Source organism: Mya arenaria, chromosome 11, assembly GCF_026914265.1.
Source record: "Mya arenaria isolate MELC-2E11 chromosome 11, ASM2691426v1".
Lineage (NCBI taxonomy): Eukaryota > Metazoa > Mollusca > Bivalvia > Myida > Myidae > Mya > Mya arenaria.
Window position 1 is genome coordinate 55,902,640 of NC_069132.1, and position 14,495 is coordinate 55,917,134.

Genomic DNA, 14,495 nt, shown 5'->3' on the forward strand with positions numbered 1-14,495 from the left:
CCAGCAAAAAATACATTTTTACTTAATTTTGTTTAACTGAGGTGGGAAAAAAAGCATCTACCATAGCCGCTCGTGTAAGATCTCGGTAATTCGTTTCCGCAAAACACCCTACGCTCGGGTCGCAATGAACCTATCTTACACTCTCGGCCATGGAAGATACTTATAGTCTTCTTACGCACTAATGTTGACATTGTCAAGGTAGGGACATATATTACACTCTACAGTGTGAACTCTGAATTGAGGGACAACCTTAAGACGGTTTTCCTCTAGGTTATGGTCAAAGGGGAGAAGATTGTCATTTTCCTCCTTGATGTTGATGCTGTCAAGGTTCTACATGTAATTCATACAAAATATGTAAAAAGCCTTGATAATTAAAAACTTCAATAAACTGAAATATTTGGAATATACTGAATATAGGGAATGTTTGTTCTCTATCAGTCTCTGTATTTTCCATTTGCGACCTACATATACGGTACATACAATTTTATGTGTCGTATTCTTTGCAATGATAAGCCTGCATGTGTGTTTGTAAATAAATATTGAAATAAATAACAGTGATTTAAATTTGCATGACTCTACAAGCCTGAATCAAGCCTGGCTGTGTAAAATAATCAGGGTTATGTTAATATATTATAGCATGTGGGTTATAATTTTAAAATAATATGAACATATTGATTTATGTGCAGATTTGTTTATGAAAATTTAATTTTGATTTATTTAAAAAACATTGTTCATTTACAGGAGAGTTTTCTGGAGGACATCAACTGTATTCTGAACTCTGGTGAAGTCCCTGATCTGTTTGATCATGAGGAAATAGACGGTATTGCAATGGATCTGAAACAAGCCGCGAACCAGGCGGACATTCCTGACACACGCCAGGGCGTGTACAACTTCTTCATCACTCGAGTGCGGCAGAATCTTCATGTCGTATTGGCACTAAGTCCAGCAGGAGGGAGGTTCCGACAAAGGTGCCGGATGAATCCTGCGCTCATCAACTGTTGTACGATCGACTGGTACGACGAGTGGGATGATGAGGCCATGTTGTCCGTGGCCGAGGTCTTCTTTGAGAATACAGAGTTTATTGCCGACAAGGATATTGATATACAGGTACACATTGCTAACTGGCTAATTGATTGAATTGATAAATTAAAGATGTTGTTATTCATTTAGCAAAGTAATATGGATTTAAGATGATGATATTCTTTACCTTCCAAGTTTATTTTATATGTCCTTTTAAAAATTGCTTTCTTGCAATTCATTCATTCTTCTGATAGTATATTGATTGGTAAAACTTATGCCCTTTTAAAATTTATCTGCAAAACTGTTTGGCGTCTTATAGTAAGACTAATTCTCAATGTTGATGTCACTATTTGTTTAAATGGAATTTAAAATCCATTCCCCAGGAACTGAAGAAGAAGGTGGCATCCATGTGTGTGGACATCCACAAGGCTATTGGGCGTATGGCTGTTACATACTGGGAGGAGATGAGACGACACTACTACTCCACCCCATCTAGTTACATGGAACTTATACGTCTTTACTCCAAACTGCTGCGGGAGAATAAAAATGAATTTATGGAAAACAAGTAATTGCTTTACTATTTTGCTATTAAAAATGTGTTTAAGAGGAACTAGTTTGAGTTGATGACTGAGGTAGATTGAAAAAAAATCATACAAACATCAAGTCAAGTGATTGAGTTGTGTTATTGAGTGTAAACGCTATTTATTGTCTTTGGTTAAACCAGTATTAAGTTAGACTTATACAATTACACAAAACATATATACATGCAAGTGGATACAAAAGTATACAGTATAAAATCGATAATATTTAGACATACACATGCAATTTAGAATTATAGAGTTACAGTAAACAAATTGCTTTTTCTCTCTTAATTGTCAGTAAGACAGCAAGTAACATGTGTTTGATTGAGCATTTATTAAATTTATTAACTTCTTATGCATGTATACTATCCTTTTCGTGTAATTCCAGGAATCGTCTGTTGGTGGGCCTATTCAAACTATCTGAGGCAAACTCCCTCGTAGGGACCATGCAGCAGGAGCTTGAGGGACTGGGACCCGCCATCCTGCAGAAACAAAAGGTGTGTTCTGAATTTTATATGCTTCTAACATTACTTTCGACCAATATGCGGTAAAATGCCATTATAAGGCGGAGGTTGTCAAATGTTTTTCCAATTTAGTTGTGCAAGAACTAAAAAAAAGGCACTAGTAATGGTGTCTACCCAGGAAACAGACACCAAAGTGATCTCTCTTATTGATGTATTCACTATCAAGCTTAATAACACCATGATACTTGCATATTTCAGGATACTGAGGTGCTGCTCGTACAGCTGGAGAAGGACCGTGAGGCCGTGCATGAGGTACAGAGCATCGTGGAGCATGAGGAGACCATTATGAAGAAGGAGACTCAGATCGTGCAGGACTATGCTGATGTAAGTGGGGTTTTACATGGTCATCAGGAGGAAACTTTTAGTTGCATATAGAAATAAAGTTTGTCCGCCTTTTGAAGAAATGGAACCTTTCAGTGAAACTCATTTTTGTGTGGAATCTGCATGCTAGAATATAAGTGATTGATTTTTTACAAGGATATTTGAGTATATGTTTTTGCAATATAAATAATAATCTTGAATTTAAGAAATAAGCTTTCGTTTTCTATATTGGTATGTAGTATATAAACAATTTACTGCCAGTTTTTGCATTTTTTGTGTTAGTTGATAGTTATGTCAGATCCGATGTCATCCTTGTATATACATAAGTCTGAGTTTCTGTTGAATGTGTATGGGTTGGAGTACTTCAAACATAATAAATCATATCTTGAATGTAGATGTTTTGTTTTTTTTAAATTTCCTCACATGTACATTTAAAAGGGAGTCATCATCAGTATGCCTTATCTCTTGCAGGAGTGCCAGCAAGACTTGGCCTCAGTGCTACCAGCTCTAAAGAAAGCCATCGAATCCTTAGAGACACTTGACAAAGCCTCCATCTCAGAGATTCGCGTCTACACCTCACCCCCATATCTTGTGGCCACCGTGCTGAACGCAGTGTGTGTGCTGTTCCAGAAGAAACCGGACTGGCCCACTGCTAAGATGATGCTTGGAGATGCTAACTTTCTGAAAAAGCTGCTGCAGTTTGATAAGAATAGCCTGCCAGATAAGGTTAGACCAGCAGAACCCTGTAGAATTGATTGTCAATGATTTATTAATGATAAGCCATACAGTTTGTTTGATTATGGTTTTAACTAGCCAGCTACACAGATTTTATCCTTATTTAAAGATGTACTCTTACTCCCAAATAAGATGTACTACAATTAATACAATTGTTTTAATTTACCGAAAACAATGGTTCTAATGAAGAATACAGTGTTTAATTTTTGAGAAAGGTATAGAAAACACAGTATTTCTAGCTTATGAGACGATAGTTGATCACTGTAAATCTTTTAGGACCCACCATTCATTTAATATTTGTGTGTTTTCAGCTATTAAATACATGGTTACAATCTTGTTAGCAGTAATAAATATTTTCCATAAATGCATTATTTAGTAAGTTGTTAAAGGTTTGTCACTCAAATTTTATGTTTGTTATACATGTGAATGTATTGATTTTAAATATGAGTATCACTTTAAACCTAGGGTCTTTGTTGTAAAGACTCATGTTCTAGTATAAGATCTAACAAAGGCATTGGAAGGTATTGAAACTCTTCTTTTTACCAGAGTTTTACACAAGTGAAAAGACAGTATCAAATATCCTTTATTTGTCCTCACAGGCATTCCACAAGTTGCGTAAATACACAAAGAACCCAGACTTCAACCCAGAGGCTGTTGGACGGGTATCTGTGGCCTGTAAGTCCATCTGTGAGTGGGTCCTCGCCCTAGAGAACTACAATGATGTACACAAGGTATGAAATACTTACTTCTGGTAATGTGTAATTACAATCTGAGTGAAGTACACCATCTTTCTTGCTGGAGGGGCGATCTGATGATGACAATCTACTGTATTTTGTGAATGAAATGGACTTCCAATATTTTTATTTTTATATCAGCCAATAAGAGTGTGCTTTCAACTGATGTTGTTCTTAGCATTCAAGCAGTTGTCTTGTTTAATTTTTGGTTAGCTTGTGTTGTTTTAATGAAAGCTAAATAGAACTTCGCAAACAATGTGTTGTTAAGCTGGCGTTGATTTAGTCTGAAACTGGCATAGGCCTGGTAACGTCGTCTGAGTTGTGTAAAAATTGCGAGCTTTAAAACAGTACTTTAAAACCTGGAATCACAGCAGAAAATGTCTATTACAATTATTCAAAATCATGCTACAAAAGCAGAACCCCTGGTTATTTTTAGTACAGTGATAAACAATGAGCCGTTCAGCTGAACTTTAAATGTAATCTAAATTACAGATGGTGAAGTTGAGTTGTATAGAAGGAGCAAAGGAAGCCACCTCAGTTTGTCTTTAATGAACACTTGTATGCTATGTCCATGTTGTATTGCCTACACAGTGTGTATTCTATGTTACAGATGGTTAAGCCAAAGCAGCGTCGTGTAGAGGAAGCTAAAGAGGCCCTTAAGCTGGCCCAGAATTCCCTTGCCCAGAAACAAGCCAGTCTCGGAAAGGTATGGGCAATAGATCTGCTTGGTTTGCTTGATCTGTATTGAATGTATGCAAGTTTGAATACCTCTTAGATTAATGCTGACCTTACATGTTTAAATTGTATGTGGCAGAAAAAGCACTTATTTTGTGGTGATACTTCTTCTTCCATATACTGAGCTGGGCTTAATATGGCATACTTAGCTTAATGAACACACTTCTACTTCCACTCTAAAATGTGATTTATCCCGTAAAATGCTATGATTATCTTAATCAATTCATTCAAAGCTTGTCAAGTAATATCTACTTCACTTAAGATCTGTGAAACTATGTCTAAAGTGTTTTATAATGTTAATGAACATTATTTTTCCACACAGATCCAGGAGCATCTTAACACATTGACAGAAAAATACGAGGAGAGCGTTAACCAGCGTGAATCTCTCAAGGAACACCAGAGGACCACACAGCTACGCCTCAAGAGGGCCAGTATTCTCATAGCGGCCCTCGCTAATGAAAAGGTAGGTTAGGTGAATACTTGTGCAAAAAATATTTTTATGCTTCTAGAGTATTGTAGCCAGTGTGAAACTCTCATGGAACTGTAGAGGACCCCACAGTTATGTCTCAAGAAAGCCATTACTTTCAAAGGAGCTCTTGTTAATGAAAAGGTAGATTGAATAAAATTGTATGTCATAAAACCATTGGCACAGTATGATAGTGTTAACCAACGTGAATGTTTCAAACAGCACCAAACCATCATACAGCTACACCTCAGAGGGGCTCTCATTCTGATAGTGTAGCTTGCTAATCAAAAGTAAAGTTGATTGAAAATAAATGTCTTACTACTGTAGTCAGCAGTCAGTATTCAAACTTGCTGACAGCGAGAAAATATGATTTTTTGCCTATTTGGTGATATGACCCAAAATCGACCTTTCAAGAATCTTAAATCTTATTTCTGAGTTCAGACACATTCCCTATTTAGCATCTGCTCAGACAGAAAGCTATTACTGTCAGACTGTAGCCCTGCAAAATAAGTTCAGTTAGTTGGAAGAAATTCAAAGTAATGCACCCTAAGAGATCGCTAATTGGAGTAAATGTCCCGAGAGTTCAAGAAAAACTAGGAAGGGTGAAAAAAAGGGTTGATTTGGTGGTGTCATATAAGGCATTGTATTATATGGGAGAATGTTTTATTTGTTTTTGCATACACATTAATTGTCATATAAGTATTGTAACCATAAAGCAGACTTTGACGTACTGTGCAATGAAAAGCGTGCAGAATTTTAACAATATTCCAATAAGCCCAAGGTACATATTTCATAGTAAGTGACAGTATTGTTCAAAACCATGAATACATCCATACTTGCACGCTTATTGTGTATAATTCCAATATTTCGGGCAGTGGGTGCAGTTACTATAGTACTCTGAAGTCATTGATAGATTTGCCGTAGACTTAGGTGGTACTAGAAATTCATGTTTTATGCACAAATGCTTTGGGTTTTTACCACCTTCAATTTTATGACAAGTTGTAAGACTCCAATTATTTCATTCCTTGTATTAAAGCCAAACTCGAAAACAATATAGCTTATTTCCCCAAGAGTACCTCTCCTTATGCTGTTTTTGAACAAATTAGTACTATTAAGGGAATCCTTATTGGTACAGCTAATAACTATCGTCCTAATGGAGCTGAAATTAATAAATATACAGTGTTACTTTATTACATTTTGGGAAACAGCCACGAGTGTTGTAGACAACTGGAGATTATGTGTTTCTGGGTAAGACGTCAATATGGTGTTGGCATATAATGTGCCTGCAACTGTTATGTGGCAATTAAATAGGGTAGAATCGAGCAATGGAAGTGACATAAGCAAAGCAAGAGAGACATATTAGGTGACTTTTTATTTTAATATGGATGGGTTTTTGTTGAAAAAGTAAATAACTGTTTATATGAGGTGACCAGCCACTGCTGATGACAGTTACGGCAGCTTAAACAGTATAATAAAATAAATGTTGACATTAATTTAGTTTGAAGGAATCTGTCCCTGTTAAATGAGCGTTATATCTATTCTGAGATTTTCTCTCAATATACAGCACTGCTAGTTGCAGACAGAATCTCCACAAATTCAATTATTTTCTGTTTATTACATTGCCCATTGTCCTCGAGGTAGGTAATGGCTTTATACAGTTCGGGATAAAATGTGAGAAAACGGCTGCGATAAATCAATTTTATGATAAAGTCTCCTTTTGGTTTATTTCTATTGTTAACATCTCATATGATTACTGTTATTACTTGTATAATATTACATGAAATGTCCGCATTATAATGATAATAATTGCTATAAATCTAACTTAAAAGTACACCTGCCTTATCCCCTGGAATTTAGATTCATAACCCGATATCCTGGCGGGGTAATGAATATACCAGGATTTGGAATGCATTTTCTTACAATATAACTCAATGCAGTGGTTTTCAGATTAAAAGAAATAGTTTAAATAAACTACTTTTAAAAGTATAGCAGTATGGCATGCTTGAGATTCATTGCCTTTTTTTACGTGTAAAATCCCCTGGGCTTATGTCTAAATCCCCTGTTTTTTTTTAAACCAAATCCGCTGAGAGGTCTCCAGAAATAATGTCATGTATGCAAAAGGCTAGCAGCAAAAAAAGTAGAATTTTAGTAAATGGCTTTGTTTAATTAATTCAGAACACTTGTCTGAGAAAAAATCAACATGTCCTTGAAAGTTGATTTAATGGATTGTTTCCTTAGATGGATTGATATTTCTTTTATGCCCTGTCTCTTTAAAATAGTGTAGTTACAAAAATGTATATATTGGAATATCAATAGAATAGAGAAAAAGCAAGTCAATATTATAAAAATGCATTTTAAAATAGGTATTTTTTAATTGGTTAAATGATGTTGTGATCATCCAATGAGAATACAACTTGATAAAATGCCATTATTTGCTCATCTGTTTTTCAAAAGCAAAAAAGTCAAGGGATTGTGAAAGCCTTGGTGTCATTATTGGCAGCAGCTGTGATGCATCATGCAAAGATTTAACATTGACCATAATTCAAGAACAGTTAAAGATATTCATATGAAAATTGGTACACATGTTTCTAGAGACAATACACTCATATACTGCAAAGCTCATAATTCTGTCTTCATTAATATTTGAGTTATGCCCCCTTTTTTGACTGAAGAACAACAGACGAGTGTTTGGTCTTGTTCTGAGATGCTCTTGTTTAAATTTCAACATACTTTCCATTTTCAAGGTGCGTTGGGCAGAAAGCGTGAATGAGCTGGATTTTAAGCTAAAAGGACTTGTAGGGGACACTCTGATTACTGCCGCTAGCGTGTGTTACATCGGCCCCTTCACAGCAAAATACCGAAAGAAGCTTATACATCAATGGCTGGACAGCTGTCGGGACGCATACATTCCCATCAGCAAGGATTATGACCTCATAAAGAATACAGTCCAAGCACATCAGGTTAGTAAGTCAATGTAATGTAAGGAGAGAATTTTGATGTCACACTTGTTTTGATGATGTCATGATGTTTTATTATTTTCATGACGTTATCAGTAGCCATAATAATCATAAGATGTCTTGAAATATGTTTTTAGGAGATTCAAGATGAAATACCTAATTTTCTTTTCTTTTTTTCAATAGAAAATTAATGACTTTAATCAAATTGAATTTGTCATAAAAACAGAAAAGAATAAACTGTTTGAAATGCAGAAATATTGTCAATTAAGCTGCTATTTTTCCCATTTGAATTGTTTACAAATATTTGGAGCAATTTTGTGTCACCAACAGAAATTGAGAAATTTAATATTTCACACCTACAGTGTGTGTATACTACGTGACAAATTGCGTCATGAATGTTACGTCGGAAGGCAACGTTTTGCTTCGAATGAAGACTTTAAACAAAGATAACTTCACTATTTCTTCACAATTTTAAATGAAACCTAGCGCAGTCAACGCCCCTAACTGAGCCCCACATTTTGTCTTTTACCGGAATTTGATTGAGAGTTTAGTTTCTTAAAACACTTCGACAAACCTTTTCATGAAACGGCTGTCGGACGGAGCACTGTCAAAACATTATTTTGGAAACAGGTTTGTCAAAGTGTTTGATGAAACTAATCACCTAATCAAACTCCGATAAAGAACGAAGGTGAGGCTCTTTAACCGGCATAGACTGCCCTTTGTTTTATTTAAAATGGTGTAGTAAAAGAAAAGTTATCTTTGATTAAAGTCTTCATTTTAAGCAAAATGTTGCCTTCCGACATAGCATATATGACGTAATTTATCACATGGTATACACACACTGACCTAAGTATAGGTTATATTAAGCAGGAAGCAAGGTATAGCATGTGATAAATATACACATAGAATGATGATTGTTTCCCCATTGATAAAAAATATAAAAACAACTTTCATTTTAAACTCCATCAAATCGAAAAGTAAACTTGCACATATTGAATATTTTTTTTTTTTTTTTTTCTTATTTTCCCTCATCCTGCAGACAATATCTTCTTAAAAGTCTGAGTTAGAATAATTAGAAACTTCAGTCTTTAAAATGATGATAATCATACATGTTTATGATTAATGCAATGATGATTAGTTTTTGTCCTGTCATCACAAATTCGGTCCATACCTGAATGTTATGTAAGGTTTTTATATAAGGGCAGAGTGTATGTACTTCAAATGATCAAGTGATAATGTGAAATGATTTTATCAGCGTCTTGATTGATATGGACACATTTATAGATTAAGCGTTAAATATTTTACTATTTTCAATTGGATGCCAGTATTTTCAAAGGATTAATACAATTATTTTTATCATTCAACATCAACTTGCTATAATGACATTAGAATGTGTTAAATGACAGTATTAAACAGATTCATTATTTTATCCTAATGCACATGTGAAACAGCAACAGGGCCTAGAGGAGTGGCTTGATTAAACTAAAAGATGCTGGCATACATCAATGTGTTACAACTTTTATTTGAGTACAAATAAAATCCAAGATGGTTTCACATGTTTTTCCTGACTTTGCTTCTTAAAAGTTTTCAAAGATGTACTGCACTGTTTCAGCATCCACCTCTTAAAAATGCTCAAAGATGTACTGCACTGTTTCAGCATCCTCCTCTTAAAAATGCTCAAAGATGTACTGCACTGGTTCCGCATCAGCTCCTTAAAAATGCTCAAAGATGTACTGCACTGGTTCCGCATCAGCCCCTTAAAAATGCTCAAAAATAAACTGCACTGTTTCAGCATCCGCCCCTTAAAAGTGCTCAAAGATGTACTGCACTGTTTCAGCATCAGCCCCTCAAAAGTGCTCAAAGATGTACTGCACTGTTTCAGCATCAGCCCCTTAAAAATGCTCAAAAATAAACTGCACTGTTTCAGCATCCGCCCCTTAAAAGTGCTCAAAGATGTACTGCACTGTTTCAGCATCAGCCCCTCAAAAGTGCTCAAAGATGTACTGCACTGTTTCAGCATCAGCCCCTCAAAAGTGCTCAAAGATGTACTGCACTGTTTCAGCATCCGCTCCTTAAAAGTGCTCAAAGATGTACTGCACTGTTTCAGCATCAGCCCCTTAAAAGTGCTCAAAGATGTACTGCACTGGTTTCGCATCTGCCCCTCAAAAATGCTCAAAGATGTACTGCACTGTTTCAGCATCAGCCCCTCAAAAATGCTCAAAGATGTACTGCACTGTTTCAGCATCAGCCCCTTAAAAGTGCTCAAAGATGTACTGCACTGTTTCAGCATCAGCCCCTCAAAAATGCTCAAAGATGTACTGCACTGTTTCAGCATCCGCCCCTTAAAAGTGCTCAAAGATGTACTGCACTGGTTCCGCATCAGCCCCTTAAAAATGCTCAAAGATGTACTGCACTGGTTTCGCATCTGCCCCTTAAAAGTGCTCAAAGATTTACTGTACTGTTATGACATAAGCCCCTAAAAAGTGCGCAAAATTGAATGCATTGTTTCAGCATCAACGGCTTAAAAATACTTAAAGGTTAACTGCATTTTTTTAGCCTCTGCCCCTTTGAAGTTGTCAAAGGTTACTGTACTGTTTCAGCATCTCAGACAGAGCATCTCTTAAAGGTTTTATGCTTGCTCATGGTTGTCAAGATGCCACAGGAATTACCTAACCAAATTAGAATTTGTGTGAGGCTATTTGCACTTAGACTTTAAATATCCTCCAGGAGCTCAGTAAGTTAATTTGTCTGTTTGATTTAACTAGCAAACAAATTATGGAGATTTTTTTGAGGAGAAACACATATTTTTTTACCTTAGTATAATTTTGAGGCCTGCATACCATGACAGACACATAGCATTCATGTGTTTTAGCAGCAATGGTGTAAGGCAGCAATGATGTAGGTTGTCACACTTTCATTTCCCATGTCCCACTTCAACATATCTTCTCCAATCTTAACCAAACTTGGCAGCAGTACTTCTTAGCATAATATCTTGGTCAAGATCGATAACCAGTCAAATCATCATAGTCACACTAGAGTTATGGCCCTTATATTGTTCAAATGATGTCACTCCCGTCCAATGATTCACGAAAATCTTGTTGTTTTTTAAGACAATCCTTATTTTACTGTTATGATAAATGACTCTTAAATATAATTCAAAGTCCAACTCCATATATTTGTTATATTTACAGGTGCTGGTGTGGCAGAATGAGGGCCTGCCCCTAGACACCCACTCCACTGCCAATGCCATTATGGTGAAAAAAGGCAACAAATGGCCCCTACTCATTGACCCCCAGGGTCAAGCAGCAAGGTAAGAACTTCAGATAGTCTATCTTTACTGAATGCCTTAGTCTGTTTGACAATCTATATTATTTAGTTTACCATTGAGGTAAAAATAGTTAAGAACTGGTCCACAGGGTCATATAGCAACAAAGGCTTCAGATATAGACCTCTTTGCCACAAATTCTGATTTATTAGTCATTGTATGCCCAAAAGTGAAACATATAACTGATGGATAATTGATGCCCAGATTTCCCTTTTTGAATGCTTATCATACTTATTGATCATAGTGGTGTATGATATCCTCCATTTTCTCCAAGGAAAGCCACAATTTTTAAATTGATCCCAGATATTTAACACTTATTTTCCACTTTGAAGAGAATGACACATTCTTGTACTGAAGGAAGTGGTCATTATATCTACTTTCAAGTGCCTGATTGCTACCATGATGTGAGATCGTCTGTCACTGCCATTAGATTGATGTAGCATAGCAACAGTAATTTTCAAAGAAATAAGTACAGAAAGTTCGTTGGCCATTAATGTTCTCTGTTGCCATCTCTTGCTTTTGCTTGAATCTGGAACTATGCAATTAATGTAATGATGTGGGGGCCTTCATCATGTCCTGTTTCTTGTAATGCACCAGTCAATTGTAACCACACCTCCCCATGTCCGGGGAATAGCGGGGACTTTGACTTTCAGACCAGCCAATCCCAGGTAAAATCCTGGCCCTGTGGGGACAAACTGCTGGTAAAATCCCAGCCAAATGCCCCCACACCATGGGGACATCCTAGGTATGGCCCATTCCCCGTTTTTTTCGACGCGAAAACAATAACACCGCATTAACTCAGCACTGCGGGGCGTCCTGAAAGGTAAAAAAATGGCCCATCATTTCACCTGCTATCCCCAGTATACCCCCGGACCTGAGGTGGGGGAGGGGTACAATTGACTGGTGCATAACAGTTTGTAAAAGAACAGATGGGCTTCATAAAATAACATTTTACCTATCCAAAAAAGATGTGCAGAGTGCGAGGCTCGAATCACTGACACTCGGATTATGAGCTTGAAGCGCTACTAACTGCTCTACCTTGTTGACTTGTGAAATTGACACATGTATAACAAACATAAATTTAGAGTGATAAATCTTGAACTACTTACTAAATAATGCATTTATGGAAAATATTACTGTGAAATCACTAATATCGTGGGACATTAATGTTCGTGGTTTTCGTGGGTTGGGTGATCCACGAATTTAAGATCCCACAAAATAAAAACCCTTTATTCACTTTTCCAATTGCCATGTTAATTGTACATCTCCAGTATATTCTTTACAGAGGTCGCAGTGGACAGCGTAAATACCAAAATCACTGTAGTCTATCACCTTACTATCATTGTTCTGTTAATATATTATATCTGCCATTAACAAATAATAAACCAAATCTTTTCATTGTGATTATTTTATGAACCAAATGACAGAAACATGTGCTTAAACATGTGCTGTATATGAAAATCTCTAGGTTTACAAGAAGTGTGTTTTGAGTGTTGGTACTCGATATTTTTTCTTTATTGAAATATTTATTCGCTAACATTGATGGTTTACTCAAATATACGCACATTCTCGGTGTTCTCACAGTTTGCAAAATTCTTAATTGGCATTCAATGGCTTCGCCTATCTATATCTTTGATCAGGGTGCATCTTCTTTTATGACCTTTATTTCCAATTAAATTGATAATTGACATGGGTGTATGCACTAATTGGCATAGCGTACCACTATAGCAAGTTTCATAAACAGTTTGATGTAGAAGACGAAAAATACATGCCCAGCGCATGAAGATTTTGCAGATGATTTACAACGATCGCAGTTACCGATGTTTTTTTTCAAAAATGAAAAACCACGAATTCAAGTACCAACGAAAATGTAAATTTTTGAAAAACCACGAAATTTCATGCCAACAAATGATTTCACAGTAATTACTGATAGCAAATTGTGTCTTTAATAGCTGAAATATTAAATGTCTGGTGGGTCCTGAAAGATTTACAGTGATCTTCTCATAGGTAGAAATACCATGTTTTCGGCACCTTTCTTTCAAATTCAACCCAGTATCCTTCATAAGAACCATTGGTAAATTAAAACAATTGTATTAATTGTGATACTTCTTATTTGAGTCTCAGTAAGGGTGCATCTTTAATCTTATCACAAACTAGATGTGTTCAACTCGGGTTCAAAAGAAGCATGATTAACTTGGATTTTTTCTATATTGCTATATATAGAATGCGTGAGGTAGTAATTAATTTTAGCAGGTTTTGAAGGCATGGCATGATTGACTTCCAAAACCAGAAAAACTGTAATGTTTGTCACAAAATCCCTCGAGAAATACCACATTAATACCACTAACACTTTGTTGTATTTTTTCTACACACACTAATGGACTCATGATTTTTTGCGTTAATTGATATTCATGGATCGTAAAACATGAAAAGAATAACAGGAGGTCAAGGCACACTATGTATCTTAAGGGATGGAGTTGCATTACAAGTAATGGCAACAGTTTTCCAGTGCAGTTCCCTTAGACAACAAGTATCATCGTTTGTGCATCTACTAATGGAGAAGAAAAAATGAGTTATTGTTTACGCCTGTCAATACATTAGTTGGTGTTGTTCTTTGCAAAGCATGCAGGCAAAAGTTTGTTGGCCATTGAATTGCAGTTAGAAAGCATTAAAATATATTTACAAAAAAAGTAACATCCATGATCTTTGAATACTGATAAACCAGGAGCAAAACTAGGAATTTATGTAATGTAAGTGCATGTATGGACTCAACTTATGGGCGCAACCTAAAGTCATTTGCCCATTAGAACCGAAATTTGGGCACTCCCAAAACATTTTTTTACAATTTCTAGTCTGAAACGGTGCATTCTGAGCATACTTTTTACTCCATTTTTCTGACATTGACATTCATAGTAAATTTGGATGATACTGAATTAATGATAAAAAAACTGCCTGCAGGTTTCTGGAAATTGTGTACTCCAGGTTGACAACAAAATGGTTCTATACCAGGGGTCAAAGGAACAGAACATTTTTTTTTTACCTCTAATGTTTAAAGTTGATATGTAAGTACCATTTTTTATGGGACCTTTTTCTGTTT

At 36.0% G+C, this 14,495-nt stretch overlaps 1 protein-coding gene across 1 annotated transcript in view; it reads left to right on the forward strand.

Annotated features, from left to right (window-relative positions):
- The window catches only part of LOC128208062 (dynein axonemal heavy chain 6-like), a 131,503-nt gene that overhangs the window by 78,590 nt on the left and 38,418 nt on the right, over positions 1-14,495 (forward strand). The window contains exons 68-77 of the mRNA XM_052911377.1: positions 742-1,107; positions 1,404-1,585; positions 1,990-2,098; positions 2,324-2,449; positions 2,918-3,172; positions 3,781-3,912; positions 4,526-4,621; positions 4,973-5,113; positions 7,861-8,076; positions 11,265-11,383. Coding sequence (XP_052767337.1) covers positions 742-1,107; positions 1,404-1,585; positions 1,990-2,098; positions 2,324-2,449; positions 2,918-3,172; positions 3,781-3,912; positions 4,526-4,621; positions 4,973-5,113; positions 7,861-8,076; positions 11,265-11,383 — 1,742 coding nt within the window. The remainder of the gene's footprint in view (positions 1-741; positions 1,108-1,403; positions 1,586-1,989; positions 2,099-2,323; positions 2,450-2,917; positions 3,173-3,780; positions 3,913-4,525; positions 4,622-4,972; positions 5,114-7,860; positions 8,077-11,264; positions 11,384-14,495) is intronic.